This window comes from Pistacia vera, unplaced genomic scaffold (genome assembly GCF_008641045.1).
Source record: "Pistacia vera cultivar Batoury unplaced genomic scaffold, PisVer_v2 Contig360, whole genome shotgun sequence".
NCBI lineage: Eukaryota > Viridiplantae > Streptophyta > Magnoliopsida > Sapindales > Anacardiaceae > Pistacia > Pistacia vera.
This window is the reverse complement of record NW_022196180.1, coordinates 3,284-20,165: the sequence shown is the minus strand read 5'-3', so window position 1 is coordinate 20,165 and position 16,882 is coordinate 3,284. Positions and strand designations below refer to the sequence as shown.

Below are 16,882 nucleotides of genomic sequence, written 5' to 3'. Positions count from 1 at the left end.
CAAATAACTGAGGATTCAATTCTCACTAAACTAAAAAGATATGTTTTGGGTGAATAACACTTTCATGAAGTCTAAAAACAAACATTGCGGGTCTAGATCGAAGTGAACAATTTCGGCTAACCTACTAGGCCCAAAGTGAAAGGAATTTCGGATTTTTCTTTAATTGGTAAGGGAAGGAAACGACAAGAGCTTTATGAAGTAAATCGAGGCCAAACCCATTAGTACGTTGTGCCACAGGGCAGAGATAGAGATGTAAAATACGTTCTAGGAAGGGGCTAGATCTTCCTTTTACCTAGAAATGGCAACCCACATACTTAATCACGATTCTCTAAAGCGGCTGCTGAAGTATTTTTCCGCACAGCGGTCTTTTCTCTTATTTTGTACTTTTTCAATTGCGTTCAGCTTTTATTACATGCTAATTAGGGAGAAGAGTCGTGCAAATTATCAAAGTTTTAAAACATTAATATTGACATTGTTATATTAACATCCGTGATAATTATTATTATTATTAATGTAATGAGTGTAAGAACGGATACTAGTTTATCTTTTAGTGAGAAAAAAACATATAAATCTTGCCAGTGATGCACAAACCAGCATGTTGTAAGAAATTTGCTTGTTAGGAGAGAATCATAAAAAATGATATCGTAACAGAATTTTTCTCAATAGTTTTATGGGTAAACTACTTTTTTCCACCCACATACTTTTAAAATATCATTTTACTACCAAATTTATATTATGTTTCCGATTTTAGCATAGTTGCGACCCTACACTATCACAAATTTTTTTCTCGATTATCACTCACCAAAACCCCTCAAACCCTATTCCCACCAACTCCACCAATCGTCGACAATCGAGCGATTAGGGTTTTACGTAGTCGTCCCTCCAAAGTTAAATTTCGATCAATCCTAACTATCAAAATTTACCTTCTACCACCAAAAGACTTATTGGTCTCTCCTTTTCAAAAGCCTCAATAATTTGAATAAAGTTTGTTCTCTGTTCGTCATCAGAATATAAATTTGAGTAGTAAAATGATATTTTAAAAGTTTGTGGTTTGAAAAGTGTCATTAACCTATTATTTGGATAGGAAAAAGTCGTTAACTCAGTTTTATATATTGACAAATATTGTTAAGCCTTGCCCCTTAAGAGACAAAATAATTACTGCATTGAGTATATCAAGGGTTCACTTGAGGCACACGAACTAGCAGATAAGAATCCAACAAAGATAAGGATGCCATGCCCATGCCGCTTAATTTAGAAAGGGACTGGATCTTCTTCTTCATTTTTCTAGAAATGGCAACCGACATACTTAATCATAAAAAAGATGGCCGAGCGACACACATTTCTGCACAGTTGTATTTTCTATTGTTTAATTAATACGTGAATACTCTATAAATGGAGATGAAGAGGTCCCTTCATTATAGTTTCTAAATTAGATTTTGATGAAGAGGTCCCTTCATTATAGTTTCTAAATTAGATTTTTCGTCCTGACTCCTTATTTAAACGTAGGTGCGAGTCTCTACTTAATAGCAATGGACTATTTTCTTTCATCACATAAAACAGCTATTGCTGCAATTTTGGCCGTCTTTCTCTACTCTCTGTTATTGGCGATAATAAGAAATTTGCTGAGAAATAGAAGCAAGAAGAATGCAGCACCAGAAGCGGGTGGGGCATGGCCTTTGATTGGTCATCTTCACCTTTTACGCGGCCCAAAACCGCCTCATAGAGTGTTGAGCAACATGGCTGATAAGTATGGACCGATCTTCACAGTCAAGATGGGCGTGCACCAAGCTTTAGTGGTGAGTAATTGGGAGATTGCTAAAGAGTGCCTCACTACCCATGACCAAATCTTGCCAATCGTCCAAAAGCAATGGCCATGGAGCTTTTAGGCTACAATTTTGATATGATTAGCTTCAGCCCATATGGCCCCCACTGGCGTCAAGTACGCAAGATATTAACACTTGAGGTTCTGTCAAACCATCGGCTTGAGAAGTTAAAGCATGTACGGGCATCCGAGGTGAAGACTTCTTTGAAAGAGTTATTTGAGCTATGGATGCAGAACAAAAGCAGTGATTCAAACAAGGTGTTGGCGGCGATGAAAAGATGGCTTGGGGACATAACACTTAATATTATTTTAAAGATAGTTGTAGGAAAGCGTTGCACTTCACAAGAGGGTGAAGCGAGTAATGCATGGAAAGAGGAACTAACGAATTTTTTTGCATTTATTGGTAAGTTCGTGGTGTCAGATGCGCTACCATTTCTGAGGTGGTTGGATAAAGGGGGCGATGAGAGGTCGATGAAGAAGACTGCCAAAGAATAGAGATTGTTGCTCTCAAAAGGTTGAAGAGCACAAGCGAGAAGGACTTTCCAACGAGAAAAGGAAGAGAAGATTTCATGGACGTGATGCTGTCCCATTTTGGACAGCAGATGATGAGTTTCCCGGTCGTGATGCTGAAACCTCAACAAGCTACATTCCTGTGTATGCCTTATCTTTTCCCCAATAAATTTTTTGTCGTTGAAATTTAATTTTCCGCTCGCTCTAATAATCCTGCTTATATTGTTTCATTTAAAATAGCTTTATTTCCGCTAATCGGAAAATTAAAAAACAAAGCTTAGTTTATTTGTTACTAGTATAGATCTATAAACTAAAGGCTATATCTTTGTCAATTAATATTATGCATTCAGTCCAGTTTTATCTTTTTCATTCCACTTCTTCATCATGTAAAGCACTATACGCAATATAATAAACACATAAACGCGAAGCCCAAAGCACCCATCTCTCGCATACAGTACTCAAAGTTCCAAGGACTGTGAAAGAACGCTGGTAAATTAGGAGCCAGGTTCTACTCTATTCAGACCTTATTCCATGTACTCGATGGAAGACTCGTAGACTTTCTTATAGACTACAGTTGACCTGTTTTTAGTTCATCTTACATGTATTTTATGTATTCCCTGGTCACTTCTTGTGTCGTTTCCATCAAGAAGGAAGAGTTTATATAAACGATTACCACGAACAGTTGAAAAGCACCGCTTTATGGCGAAGTTACCTATATTCGTGAAGGGCCATCAATAACTTACAACGAAAAAAAATATATATGTGCTTTGATAGCAGACGGAAGGGATATTAAGCTACATTCCTGGTTTGAAGTTTTGTCATTTTATTTCATAAAGAAATAAAAATCAAGAAAAATGTCGTTGATCTTTGATTATAATGAGTTTGTTTCCATTCTTTTTAAAATTCCAAGAATGTGTGATGCATTGGCGAGATATAATAATCACGAAGGTCAATTCCTTTCCTTCTAATGTCGATTTTTATGTTGAAGACGAAAAAATAAGGATGGTAAATTTATAAGGCTAAGTAAAACAAGCCTTTAGGATCCGATCTCCAGAGAATCTAATTACTTGATATTAGACCCCACTGTTAACATTTTTGTGTATATATATGCTCCAATGGTTTTGCAGTCTCTCATCTTAGCGGCCACGGACACTACAACAGTTACATTGACATGGGCTCTTTCTTTACTTCTCAACAATCGGCATGTCCTGAAGAAGGCACAAAATGAACTGCATGCAAAGGTTGGTATAAGAAGGCAAGTAGAGGAATCAGACATAAAAAATTTGGTTTATCTCCAAGCCATCCTCAAGGAAATAATGCGCCTGTATCCTGCTGGACCACTCTCAGTTCCACACGAGTCTATGGAAGACTGCAGCATCAATGGGTACCATATAGCAGCGGGCACACGTCTTCTTGTTAATATTTGGAAGATTCATCGTGATCCACGTGTATGGTCGGATCCTAGTAGGTTTCATCCAGAAAGATTTCTTACAACCCACAAGGATATTGATGTAAGGGGCCAGAATTTTGAATTTATACCGTTCAGTAGTGGCAGAAGGATGTGCCGAGGAGTGTCATTTGCCCTTCAAGTTATTCAACTTACACTTGCTGCGTTGCTGCAAGGGTTTGATTTTGAAACTCAATCAGATGAACCTATCGACATTAGAGAGGGAATTGGATTGACCATGGTGAAAACAGCTCCACTTGAAGTTCTTCTTACTCCACGCCTCCCTCTTCCTTATATGGTTAAATTATATTCTGAGATTTTTATTTATAAGCTTAAATATTGCTGTACCCAGAATATTTTAAAATGCATGGATGATGTGGCCTTCATGCATACTGTTTCAGGCCTAATTCTATTTAGTTGGTTTAATTATTCGCAAGTTTCCAGGGCTATTGCGTACATGACTTAGTTTTCAGAGGCCATTGTGAAACGGTAAATTGATAGCTAAAGCTTAAATAATCTTGAGGATATATCAGATGGGGTACCGGATTGTATTTTTTTGGGAATCTCAACCCGATCTCCAATAATGAGACTGATGTTCCATCCCAAGTGTTATGGTACATCCATATGCTTACTCTGACTTCTTCTGGTGCTAGATGATCAAAAGCATAACATTCCTAACCCGGGAAACAAATGAAAGCAAGAATCCAAAAATTTGTTGATGGAAGAGCCGAACATCTTTCATTAGAATTTTGGAGATGGCATCAAAGATCAAGTGAATTTTCGATGTTTCGTTCCGGCCGTAGTGATGGTGTAAGCAGATATATATGTTTCAATCGTAAAAGTCTATTATATATTTCTAGTCAGATCAGACAAGAAGAATAGCTTTAGGAGAGCATTTCAGTTGCGAGGGAGACCAGCTTTAAAATAAATTTATTTTAACATGCAAGTATTTGTTAGTAACTGGAAGTGGCATCTTTTTTTTGGCTTTCTTATATTTTAATTCTTTTGTTAGCTTTCAAGTTTTTATAAACCATTTTTAGCATATAAAATATTTGAGACAATTTCATTATGTATTCTGTAATTAATTTAAATTTATTATATATAAACATTTAATATTAAAAATATGATACCGTATAATTAAAGCGTGACTCGTCTATAATGACCCTTGTTTCTGAATGAATTAATCAAATCCAAATTGTCTGTAGTACTAGACGGTGATCCTGATGCTGATGCTCTAACATAGTTGTTCCTAGGCAAAAAAAAAAAGAAAAAAAAATGGCTTTATACTGGCTACTTCAGCTTCAGATTTGCATATTGCAGGCCGTTTCGCATTTTTGAAGAATACTTATTATATTAAATAATGTCTCCACTGATGTTTATATAAAGGTCAAGGCTATCTCATTTTACCAAAACACGTTTAAGGCTGATAATTGGAAGCCATATATGGAGTTCATTTTTGCATTCCTACACTCTTCGCTGGCAGCCCTGTCTTCTTTCTTACTATTTCTCTACTGTCTATTATGGATTTCAAGAAGAAATCAACTGTATAACAAGCGTTTACCACCGGAAGCTAGCGGTGCATGGCCTTTTGTTGGCCACCTTCCTCTATTTGGGCCAAAAAAACCTCCTCACGTAGTCTTGGGCAATCTGGCTGACAAATACGGGCCAATCTTCAGCATAAAGATGGGTGTGCATCGAACTGTGATCGTGAGCAGTTGGGAAATGGCTAAAGAGTGTCTAACTACCAATGATAAAGTCTTCGCCAACCGTCCAAAGATGTTAATGTCGGAGATCCTGGGCTACAATTCCGCCATGGTTGGCTTCAGCCCGTACGGACCTTACTGGCGTCAAATTCGCAAGATAGCCACGCTTGAACTCCTCTCTACCCACCGACTTAAGACGTTCAAACACGTACGAGAATCCGAGACGAAAGCTGCTCTAGAAGAGATGTATGAGCTATGGGATAAGAATAAAAGTAGCACCCACGAAACTAAGGTGATGCTGGAGATGAAGAAATGGTTTGGAGACATAGCGTTAAATGTGATTTACAGGATAATTGTAGGTAAGAGATATGTGGGGAATACAACATCAAGTGAGGCTGAAGAGAAGGATCCGTGGCGAGATTCAATAAGGAAATGGTTTGAATTATCGGGGAAATTTGTGATATCAGATGCAATTCCGTCTCTAAGGTGGTTGGATTTGGGAGGAATTGAAAGGGCTATGAAGAAAACAGCAAAAGAACTAGATTATTATGTTCAACAATGGTTAGAAGAGCACAAGCGGAATAGAGCTTCTACCAAGGTGAAGGGTGACCAAGACTTCATGGACGTGATGCTATCCATTCTTGAGGACACAACAGAAGAGATCGCCAATCATGATGCTGATACTACCATTAAAGCTACATGTCTGGTATGATTTTTGCCTACTAATTAAACTATGTCAATTTCAATTTGATTGATTAGAATTTTAAAATCCACCCTTCGTTTATACAAAAACCCAAAAAATTAAAGTAAAGAAAACTTGATGGCTTCTAATTAACTAATAGTCATTTTCATAAGTAGGCTCTTATCATGGCGGCTTCGGATACCACAACAGTTACATTGACATGGGGTCTTTCGCTGTTACTCAACAACCGTGATGTCCTACAGAAAGCCCAACAAGAATTAGACACCCACATCGGTAGAGAAAGGTTACCAAATGAATCAGACATAAAGAACTTGGTGTATCTCCAAGCAATCATCAAGGAAACGCTACGTTTAAGCCCAGCCGCAGCCATGACAGTTACACATGAGTCTTTGGCTGATTGCACAGTGGGTGGCTACCATATCCCTGCAGGCACACGAATGTTTGTTAATCTCTGGAAAATTCATCATGATCCACGTATATGGCCAGATCCTTACCAGTTTAAGCCTGAAAGGTTTCTTACAACCCACAAGGATTTCGATGTCAAAGGTCAGAACTTTGAATATATACCGTTTGGAAGCGGTAGAAGAATGTGCCCTGGCTTCTTATTTGCATCTCAGATTATGCAACTAACGATGGCTACATTGCTCCATGGATTTGAAATTTCAACACCGTCAGATGAAGTGGTTGATTTGGGAGAGAGTTTCGGGACAGCCAACCTCAGATTCGCCAAACTCGAAGTCCATCTCACTCCACGCCTGCCCCTTCATCTTTACAAGCAGAATGACTAGCTCCAGTCGTATTCCCTTTTTCTATGTCAACGTTGAATTATGAAATTTGCCTTACGAAATATGAATCCTGTAACGCTTGATGAATTACATTGATCGTTTTCATCATGTTTGCAAAAACAGAACCTAGGATAAATCGAAAGTACATTATTACTCCTTATAACTATTATTGCTTAAATTTTTTATTTAAAAAATGGTATCAATATTCTCTTTTTTAATCTTTCACTTAAAAGAGATAAAACTATTATTATTTTAGTTATACCATTAGATTGTAAATTTGTAATATCTCACTCCATTCTAAATACTACAATTGATTTTGAATATTCCAACTGCCAACATTCAATCTAGCATGTTATATATATGTATGGGATGTGTTTCCTTTGAGGCTGTGCACACGGCTACTATTACGAACGACGATAGGCTCTCTCTTATTACCCAACAACCACCGTGCGGTGGAGAAAGTCCAATACAAATGAGATACCCACATTGGTAGAGAAAGCCAATCGTAAAAGAAACGCAGGGGATTTGCTGGATACACATTCTAACTTACTTCCTATGTTGTTCCATGATGAGATCATGATCATTGATCAATGAGGATCAAAACTAGATCAATAGCCAAAATTTCCAATAAGATGAGATATATTGACTCATCACTGTACTACTGCATATACTGTTCTGAATCTGGCTTATATCAAACGTCTTTCTGGAGAGTTTAAAATTTCGGTTCTGCATTAGGACCGTCTCTTCAAATATGGTGCACGTGTTAATCTCTCGTAATTTATGTTTGTTTTCAAGCGTTTCTTTGACGACATGGATTATTAAATCAATTTTTGGAGTAAGGAGATCACTTTTTAGATTTGCAAATCTTCATTACAATCGGATTAGTGGTGGGTGTTCTATTTAAATAAGAAAAAAATAAAAGTGGGGTGATTTCATGTAGTGGGTTTTTCTTATGGTGGAACATCATATCGTGTGCAATTAACTTTTTAACTTATACAGAAGAAAGTAAAACACCGACAGGAGTAAAATTATACTGACAAACCACCACTGAGGGTACAATGGTAAAAGAACAAAAANTAACTTTTTAACTTATACAGAAGAAAGTAAAACACCGACAGGAGTAAAATTATACTGACAAACCACCACAGAGGGTACAATGGTAAAAGAACAAAAATATATCTAACATGATCTCCTATGTTATGAATTTCCTTAATGGTAAAAGAGTAAGAGATAGATTTAGCATGGTCTCCTAAGAAGAAGATCTAACATGGTCTTTCAAAATTCGAGTCTCTTTGATGATAAAAAAGTAAGAGGAAGATCTAACATGGTCTCCGGAGTTTGAGTCTCCATGGCCTCTAAGAGAGGTGCGCGTAAGCTGACCCAAACACTCCAATTAAAAAAAAAAAAAAAAGTTTACTAGCAGCAGTTGATTTCACAATTACCAAATACATCATATAATTACATGGTGGAAAGTAACAAATGGTGACAAATTTTTTATGTCACAAATCCAGCAGATTCAAGTTTTGTCTATGAGTGGATAAAGACCGCACACTTATCCCAACTTTATCAAAATAAAAAGATAAGGATTAAGGAGTGGTCTCCATGTGTCATAACAACTTGTAGAAGCACTCATTACATTGACTTAAAAGGTGTATAAATAAGCATATCTCTTCACGAAAAGAGGAGGTTGGGCATATGACAGCTAGGCATAGATTTGAGCTTCAATATTTCTCTTTGTAAAGCAAAGTATTTCTTCATCTTTGTATACCTTATAGGTAATATCATAAAAATAGTCAGAGAATAATAAAATAACAGTGGATGTAGGGTTTGCTTTAAGCATTCAAACCACTATAAAAACTTCTTATCAGTCTATTATTTATATTTCTGCAACATATATAATCTCAGTACCATATTCAAATCTCATCGATCAATCACGTGTAATTTCTTAGACTCTCTTAGCATTTTGCATGTGCGAGTCGTTGATGTCAAAATCAAGCATCAACAGTTTGGTGGCCCATGCAGGTCTTAAGCCTGCGTCCAAGCTCCCCGATGGCGTGGCCAAATCGTAAATCGCACGCGTCAGAGTTATCCGATCGTGTGGCCAGATCGCATGCGTAAGAGTTCTCCGATCGAGTGGCCAGATCGCTGATCGCACACTCAGATCGTCTTAATCTTCAGCTTCAGATCGCTGATCTTTAGCTTCATATCGCTGATCGCACGCTCAGATCGTCTTGATCATCAACTTTAGATCGCTGATCTTTAGCTTCAAATCGCGTGTTTAGATCGCTGATCTTCAACTTCAAATCGCTGATCTTTTGCTCTCTGATTGCGTGGTCAGATCGCTGATCGCACGCTCAGATCGTCTTGATCTTTAGCTTTAGATGGTTGATCTTTAGCTTCAGATCGCGTAGCCAGATCGTTAATCTCACGCTCAAATCGTTGATCTCGAGTTCTCAGATCAAGCTTCGCGCTTTCTGATCGAACTCCTTGTGTTCTCAGATCAAGCTTTGCTCTTTCTAATCGAACTCCTTGTGCTCTCAGATCAAGCTTCGCGCTTTCTGATCAAACTCCTTCCGCGCTTTCTGATCGAGCTCTTTATACTCCCTGATCGAGCTCCTTATGCTCTCAGATTGAGCTCATAAGCTCGCTCGTTTACTTGAGATCATGTGCATCAAATCGCTCAAATCGCATGCCTCGGACTCTCAGATCGAGCTCCTATCAGATCGCGATCAGCTCCTAGCTCTCAAATCGTGATCAGCTCTTAGCTCTGATGTTGCAAACAGCCTCAGGTCATGTTCTCAACTCTCAAATCGCAATCAGTTCTTAGTTCTCATATCGCGACTAGTTGCCAGCGTTAGAAAAAACGCATAGAAAACTCAAAACAGCCCCAAAACATGCAGAAATTGTGGATTTTGGCCCCGAAAATGGCCTCAACTAGGCTCCCTAGTTTTCACAATGTAGAGCTCGGAACAACCTTTCCGTGGATATCTTACAGGCTTCAAAACTCCTCCCGGATCAAAAGTTATGGCTGTTTTAAGTTGGCTTATCCGTTTAAGGCCTCTCAACCGTGCGTTTGGGTTTCTGAAGTTAGCTCCCTCCAGGAATTCATCTACTGGACATTTCATGTCAGTTATCAGATCGCGTTCAGCTTCGAATCGCTCCAAGCTCTTTAATCACAGTCTTAGCTCTCAGCTCCCGATCGCGCCAAGCATAGTTCGAGCTCTTTAGTTCGAGACTACAACCTATAGTGTGACAGCCATTCAGATCTAGGACATGAGTTTTTGAAGTGCAATTGCGCTCTCCAAAAACTAGGGGGTTCTGTTGTGCCTAAAAAATCGCACTGATGTCAGTATCAATCAATCAGAGTTCAGGAAGGCTTTGTGTCCTCCAAGAGATGCCACATCACCCCAAGACAGAAGAGATACGGCTGTCACCAACCTAGCAAATTCAAGTTTTGTCTATGAGTGGATGAAGACCGCACACTTATCCCAACTTTATCAAAATAAAAAGATAAAGATTAAGGAGTGGTCCCCACGTGTCATGACAACTTATAAAAGCACTCATTACATTGACCTAAAAGGTATATAAATGAGCACCTCTCTTCACGAAAAGAGGAGGTTGGGCATATGAGAGCTATGCATAGATTTGAGTTTCATTATTTCTCTCTATAAAGCAAAGTATTTCTTCAACTTTATATGTCTTACGGGCAATATCATAAAAATAGTCAGAGAATAATAGAATAACAACGGATGTAGGATTTGCTTTAAGCATCTGAACTACTATAAAAACCTCTCTTGTCAGTCTATTATTTATGTTTCTGCAACATATATAATCTCAATACCATATTTAAATCTCATGGATTGATCTCGTGTAATTTCTAAGACTCTTAGCACTTTGCACGTGCGAGTTGTTGGTGTCAAAATCAAGCATCAACATAAAACAACCCATCGCCTCTAATTAATTAATCAGAAGACTAATAGCTAGCCATGGACATTCTTCTTCCCTTCCTAACTGCAGTTATTGTTTTCTTTGCATTTCTATTGTTTCTATATTCTTTATTATGGATATATAGGCGTGATAAAAAAAAATTCAAGCAACAATGTTGCAGTACCAAAACCTGGCGGTGCAAGGCCTTTGATTAGCCACCTACACCTCTTGGGAGGCCCAAAACCTGTACATACCACATTGGGAAACATGGCTAACAAGTACGGTCCAATCTTCATGATCAAGATGGGTATGCATCGTGCTTTGATTGTAAGTACTGTAATTGGGAGATCGCTAAAGAGTGTTTTACTACCAAAGATAAAGTCTTTTGCAATCACCCAAAGTCAATAGCCTCAAAGATCTTAGGCTACAACTACGCTATGATAGGCTTGAGTCCTTGTGGTCCTTACTGGCGCCAAATCCGCAAGATAGCCACGCTGGAAATTCTCTCAAACCATCGCCTCCAAATGCTCAAACATATCCGAGAATCTGAAGTGAAGGCGTCTGTAAAAGAAATATATGATCTATGGATGAAGAACAAAAAGAATAAGGTATTGGTGGAGATGAAGAGATCATGGTTTGGCAAAGTAACATTAAACGTTGTTCTAAGGATGGTTGTGGGTAAAAGTTTTGTGGGGGGTACAACAAAGGAAGAGAGTAAAAAGAATGAACGCAGCAGAGAAGCGCTAAGGAAATTTTTCTAATTAACTAGGGCGTTTCCACTTGCAGATGCACTACCGTTTATGAGGGGGGTGGATTTAGGAGGACATGAGAAGGCCATGAAGAATACAGCAAAAGAACTTGATGAAGTTGTTGAAGGGTGGTTAAAGGAACATGAGCAGAAGAGAAGCATAAGTGAGGTGAAGGGTGAGACTGATTTCATGTACATGATGCTTTCCCTTCTTGATGAAGGTCAAGAGCTTCCTAATTATGATGCCGATACCATCAACAAAGCGACGTGCCTGGTATGCTACCTTTAATTTCTTTACCAAATTACTTTATCATAATTTCATAAAATGAGACGAGAAATGTTAGGGATATGAACCAACATTGGGTGGTCTGATAGTAAAGAACAAAAGAAGATTCTTTAAGCTTCTGAATTCGAGTTTTCACTCTCTACATGTCCTAATTTGGGTGGCCACTAAAGGGCTTACCCAGACGTCAACTTCAGGGCTTTAGAGGATTAATTGAGATATGCAAAAACTGACCCGAACACCTCTGATCACCTAAAAAAAAAAAATTAGGCATATGAATGACAATGAATTACCACTAATAGATTTAATATTATCTATATCATATATTTGACCTTGTTTTATGTGTTATTACATCAACTATGTTGACTATATTAAAGATTATTAATCCATTATCGTATATTATGAGAAAGGACCAATTACTTATAGGAGTATATTTGTCTTTTATCCTTGATAGCCACTAATAAATTAGTGCTAATTAACATGCTACACATGCATGTTTTTTATTTGTTCTATTTTACTATTTTTTTGTGGTAATTGAGAATGTTTAAACAGTTTGTACGTACCTCAATTAATCTCCAAGACCCTAAAGTGAACGATCGAATAAATTTTTTTAGTGATTATCCTTATTAGTACTTGGGAGGACTCAACTAAAAAACTCATGTTGGACCTCTTTGCTCTTTTATCATAGGTGATGGTTCACACATGTACGAAATCCAAATAGAATGTCTTCATTTTCAATTAACCCAAATAGATTTGGGCCTTTCTGTAATTGACATTGATAAGCCTAACATCTAACGTTTACGGGTTATGGTTCTTTGCAGGCTATGATATTGGGAGGCACAGAATCAACAACTATTACACTCACATGGGCTGTGGCTTTATTACTCGACAGCCGTCGTGTCTTGGATAAAGCCCAAAATGAATTAGATACCCACGTTGCCAGAGGAAGGCTATTGCAAGAATCAAATATTAAAGCTCCTTTTAGTTCATTATTCTGATAATTTTTAGAATAATCTTTTGAAAAAAATTAAATTAGACGGGTATTGCGATGTAGGATTTAAAAATTAACAAAAATATCTCATATATTTATTTATTTACTAAACACCTCTATAATATAATATTAAAAGTTAACAAAAACACCCCTAACTCACCCATTAAATACGGACAGCCGACCACCACCGCGGAGGGTGGCCGGAGTGTTTTTGCAATTTCTAAAAAAAATATTTGGGGGTGTTTAGTTAAATTAACAAATTTAAAAGGTTTAAAAGAAATTAAAAAATATAGAATAATATTTTGAGAATAATGATATTTTACTTGTTTAACTTTTTTGGGAATGCTCATAATAGTATTCCCAAAAACGAAACAAACAGAGCCTAAAAACTTGGATTAAGCACTTTAAGGCATATATAAAGGACTCTTTATATGATCCAAACTCTTTAATATAAAAAGTTTATTTATAGAAATAAAAGTCTAAAACAGACTCTTTATTCTTTGAATATAAATTAAAAAGTGAGTTTGGCTTTCCATATTTAAGAGTCAAATTTCACTCTTTATCCTAATTTTAAATAATAAATTACAAGATTTCTATATATTTTATTTATGATTTATCTCTGCTATTATGTTTCTTTCTTGAAAAAACATATTCTCTCTTAAAATTTAAAGAGTTTATTAGATTTGAATAAAAAATTTGTTCTTTATATTTATAAATCAATTAAAATACTCTTTATTTATATAAAATATAGTATTTAAAATAAAAAACACACTACAGACGCAGTTACCATTTATGTCAAAAGAAACATTACGCTTGTATCTGCCAGCCCCACGTGCCACAAGAATACTTAGAAGATTGCACCATTGGTGGGTACCATGTACCAGCCAGAACGCGCCTTTGGGTCAATCTGTCAAAGCTTCATCGAGATCCAAAAGTTTGGTGCAATCCTTGCGAGTTTCAACCCGAAAGATTTCCTACGACCCATACAGATTGTGATGTACGGGGCCAAAATTTTGAATTGTTGCCATTTGGTAGTGGTAGAAGAGTGTGTAGGGGAATCTCTTTTGCCCTTCAAGTTATGCAACTCACACTTAATTATTTGCTGCAAGGATTTGAATTTGCAACCACAGGTAGTGAACCAATTGACATGGTTGAGGGAATTGGAATGACAAACCTAAAGGCCACCCCGCTTGAGGTCCTTCTTACTCTTACTGCTCACATATATGAACAAACTGGCTGTTGGTATTTAAATTAAAAATATGTGTGTGGTTTCATGTGTCTCTTCATCATGCTTGAGGTATCTGTTTTATGCAATATGGGACGTTTTTATCTTGTACTACTGTAATTGAAATGGAGTGGCTTCATGATCCATTAAATTCAGGGTTAAGCAATAAGTAGTTGACTGTAAATCTATTATTACTCCTTAATTTGCTGCATCTTATCAAGTGTATTTATGTATATGAATATCGAATCTATCGAAAAGATTTGATTTGTGACAATGGCATGCATGTTCATGTTGTGTGTGAATAGAAATAAAATCGTTGTTGGCATGTCAACCTAAAATACGCTTTTACATAATAAACATATTTTATTTGTTTATTTGGCTTAGTTGAAAATCTGTCGATAAGTATCAATGTTTGGTTGGGAGAGATGACTTAAGGCTTTGTTATTATCCTTGCGGACGGTAATATTTTCTTCCCATATTAGACTTTTATCACGTTACCTTGATAAATGCCTTGAACTACTTTGCTACCATTTCATTTCTCATAGGGAATTCTAGAATAACCATACATTTATAAAAATAATTTATTTATTATTTTATTAACTAGATATGTATGTACATATATACTATTGGCATATTTGATAGCACGCATTATATAGATCAAAAGAGAGGGTTTCACTTATCAACTTAAAACTGTGGACTACTTTTTAAATTACTTCCCTTAAAGTTGTCACGCATCACCGTTTTTTTTTAAATAATCAAGATATTCGGGTCAGTTTACACGTACCTCAACTAATCTTTGGGATCAATTGAATACCTTACAAGTCCAAAAAATTAGATCAATCATAATGTAGTAGATGATCTCAAGGTTCGAACTCTAACACTAAATAAAAGTACATTATTATTTATTACTCCTTATAATTATTATTTAAAAAATGTTATCAATGTTCTCTTTTTTAATCTTTCACTTAAAAGAGATAAAATTATTATTATTATTATTATTTTAGTTATAATATTAGATTGTAATATACTAATATCTCACTCCATTCTAAATACCGTTAAACCTCCATAAATTAAAATCTTTGGGAGTTGGGACCATGAAAATATATTAATTAATTGATATATTATTTAATCATATAAATTATTAATTTATCAAGGAGAAAACAAGGTAATTGAGTTGTTGAGTGAATAACAAATTATTGAGAATACCATGGAAAATGACAAAGAATATGAAGTTGTAGATGATTGTTATGTACTGGAGCTTATATTGTGTAAAGATACACTCAAAGCAATAATCGCATTGCATAATTTTCTCTTATAATACGAGATGTGTTCTATTTTTTAATTTACTATCTCATAAATTTAGTGAATTATTGATTTATCACTTTGATCCTAAGTCGGGACTAGTCAAAAAATATTATTTAATCGATGTTTAATTGTACTACAAAAATTTTGCAATAGACGAAAATGTATCTTCATACCAAATTAATTTTGATTTAATGATTTTTGCTAATGAAAATCAATACCGAGAAAAATTTGTTGAATTTATAACAAGTAAAATTATATATACAAATTCATTGAATAAATTAATATTAGCGACGTGCAAATATGTATAATTAGTTTCTTTAGTATTCAGCTTAGGTGATAGCCGAAGGGCTTATTTACTATGGTATTCACGTGCTTGGGCTTCTTAAAAGTGAAATCGAGATTGGATGGGACATTATGTTGTGCCTACACAAATCCTACAAAATTTATAACTACAAAGAAGTATTTGATTTACAATATCCCAACTGCCAACATTCAATTTGGGAAACAGTAGTGTCTTCTTTCCCAATAACCCAAGTCTAGCAATCCAGCAGTTATTTATATGAATGGGATGTGTTTCCTTTGAGGCTGTGCACACTGCAACTATTATGAATGACGATAGGCTCTCTCTTATTACCCAACAACCATCGTGCGGTGGAGAAAGTCCAATACAAATGAGATACCCACGCTGGTAGAGAAAGCCAATCGTAAAAGAAACGCTGAGGATTTGCTGGATACACATTTTGACTACTTCCTGTGTTGTTCCATGATGAGATCATGATCATTGATCAATGAGGATCAAAACTAGATCAATAGCCAAAATTTCCAATATGATGAGATTAAATATTGACTTCATCACTGTAATAGTGCATATACTGTTCTGAATCTGGCTATGTAAAACCTCCTCCTTTTGGAGAGTTTAAAATTTCGGTTCCGCATTAAGACCGTCTCTTCAAATTCGAATTCTCTACAAATGGTCTCCTACACACAAAAGTTGTGGTAGACAGAATACAAAATTCCATTTCTCTTTCTCACCTTCACAAATTAAATTGGGCATGATGTTTGTGACGTTTAATTAAGAGACATCAAATTCTCTACAAATGATCTCCTATACACAAAAGTTGTTACAGACTGAATACAAAATTCCATTTCTCTTTCTCACCTCCATAAATTAAATCGTTTACACATTCATATTCACTTCGTTTAAATACATAATTGATTAATGTTCCAATCTAATTTTTATTTTGAAGATTAATTTTCAGTTTTTAATTTTCTTATCGTAATCTAATCCGCAATAAATTCCGCATTATCGGTATGTAGGGCTGATTATATTATGTTTTATTTTCTTACATTGCTTTTTTTTTTCAAGAGAAAAAATAGATTGAACAGAAACGGTCTTATTCTTAGAGATTTCTACCTGCTTATCTACTATATAT

General features: G+C 36.1%; 2 protein-coding genes and 1 pseudogene across 2 annotated transcripts; all 3 read left to right on the top strand.

Moving 5' to 3' along the window:
• Positions 1 to 1,372: 1,372 nt before the first annotated feature.
• LOC116139989 (cytochrome P450 CYP82D47-like) lies at positions 1,373 to 4,714 on the top strand. The gene is given in 4 exon segments (XM_031425627.1): positions 1,373 to 1,406; positions 1,448 to 1,842; positions 1,845 to 2,305; positions 3,373 to 4,714. Coding segments are annotated over 3 exon segments (1,647 nt in total). The 5' UTR covers positions 1,373 to 1,406; positions 1,448 to 1,529; the 3' UTR covers positions 4,246 to 4,714.
• A 499-nt stretch (positions 4,715 to 5,213) lies between these two features.
• On the top strand, positions 5,214 to 6,973 carry LOC116140025 (cytochrome P450 CYP82D47-like). Its single transcript, XM_031425658.1, has 2 exons — positions 5,214 to 6,188; positions 6,341 to 6,973. Exons 1-2 carry the CDS (start codon positions 5,223 to 5,225, stop codon positions 6,971 to 6,973), a joined length of 1,599 nt encoding a protein of 532 aa, XP_031281518.1. The 5' UTR covers positions 5,214 to 5,222.
• Positions 6,974 to 10,956: 3,983 nt separating this feature from the next.
• LOC116140021 lies at positions 10,957 to 14,161 on the top strand (annotated as a pseudogene).
• Positions 14,162 to 16,882: the final 2,721 nt, after the last annotated feature.

Bases quoted from the DNA above. Each gene is read 5' to 3' on its own strand.
- LOC116140025 (XM_031425658.1), top strand. From the start codon at position 5,223: ATGGAGTTCATTTTTGCATTCCTACACTCTTCGCTGGCAGCCCTGTCT. The intron at 6,189-6,340 runs GTATGATTTTTG...TTTCATAAGTAG, and splicing joins CCATTAAAGCTACATGTCTG to GCTCTTATCATGGCGGCTTC.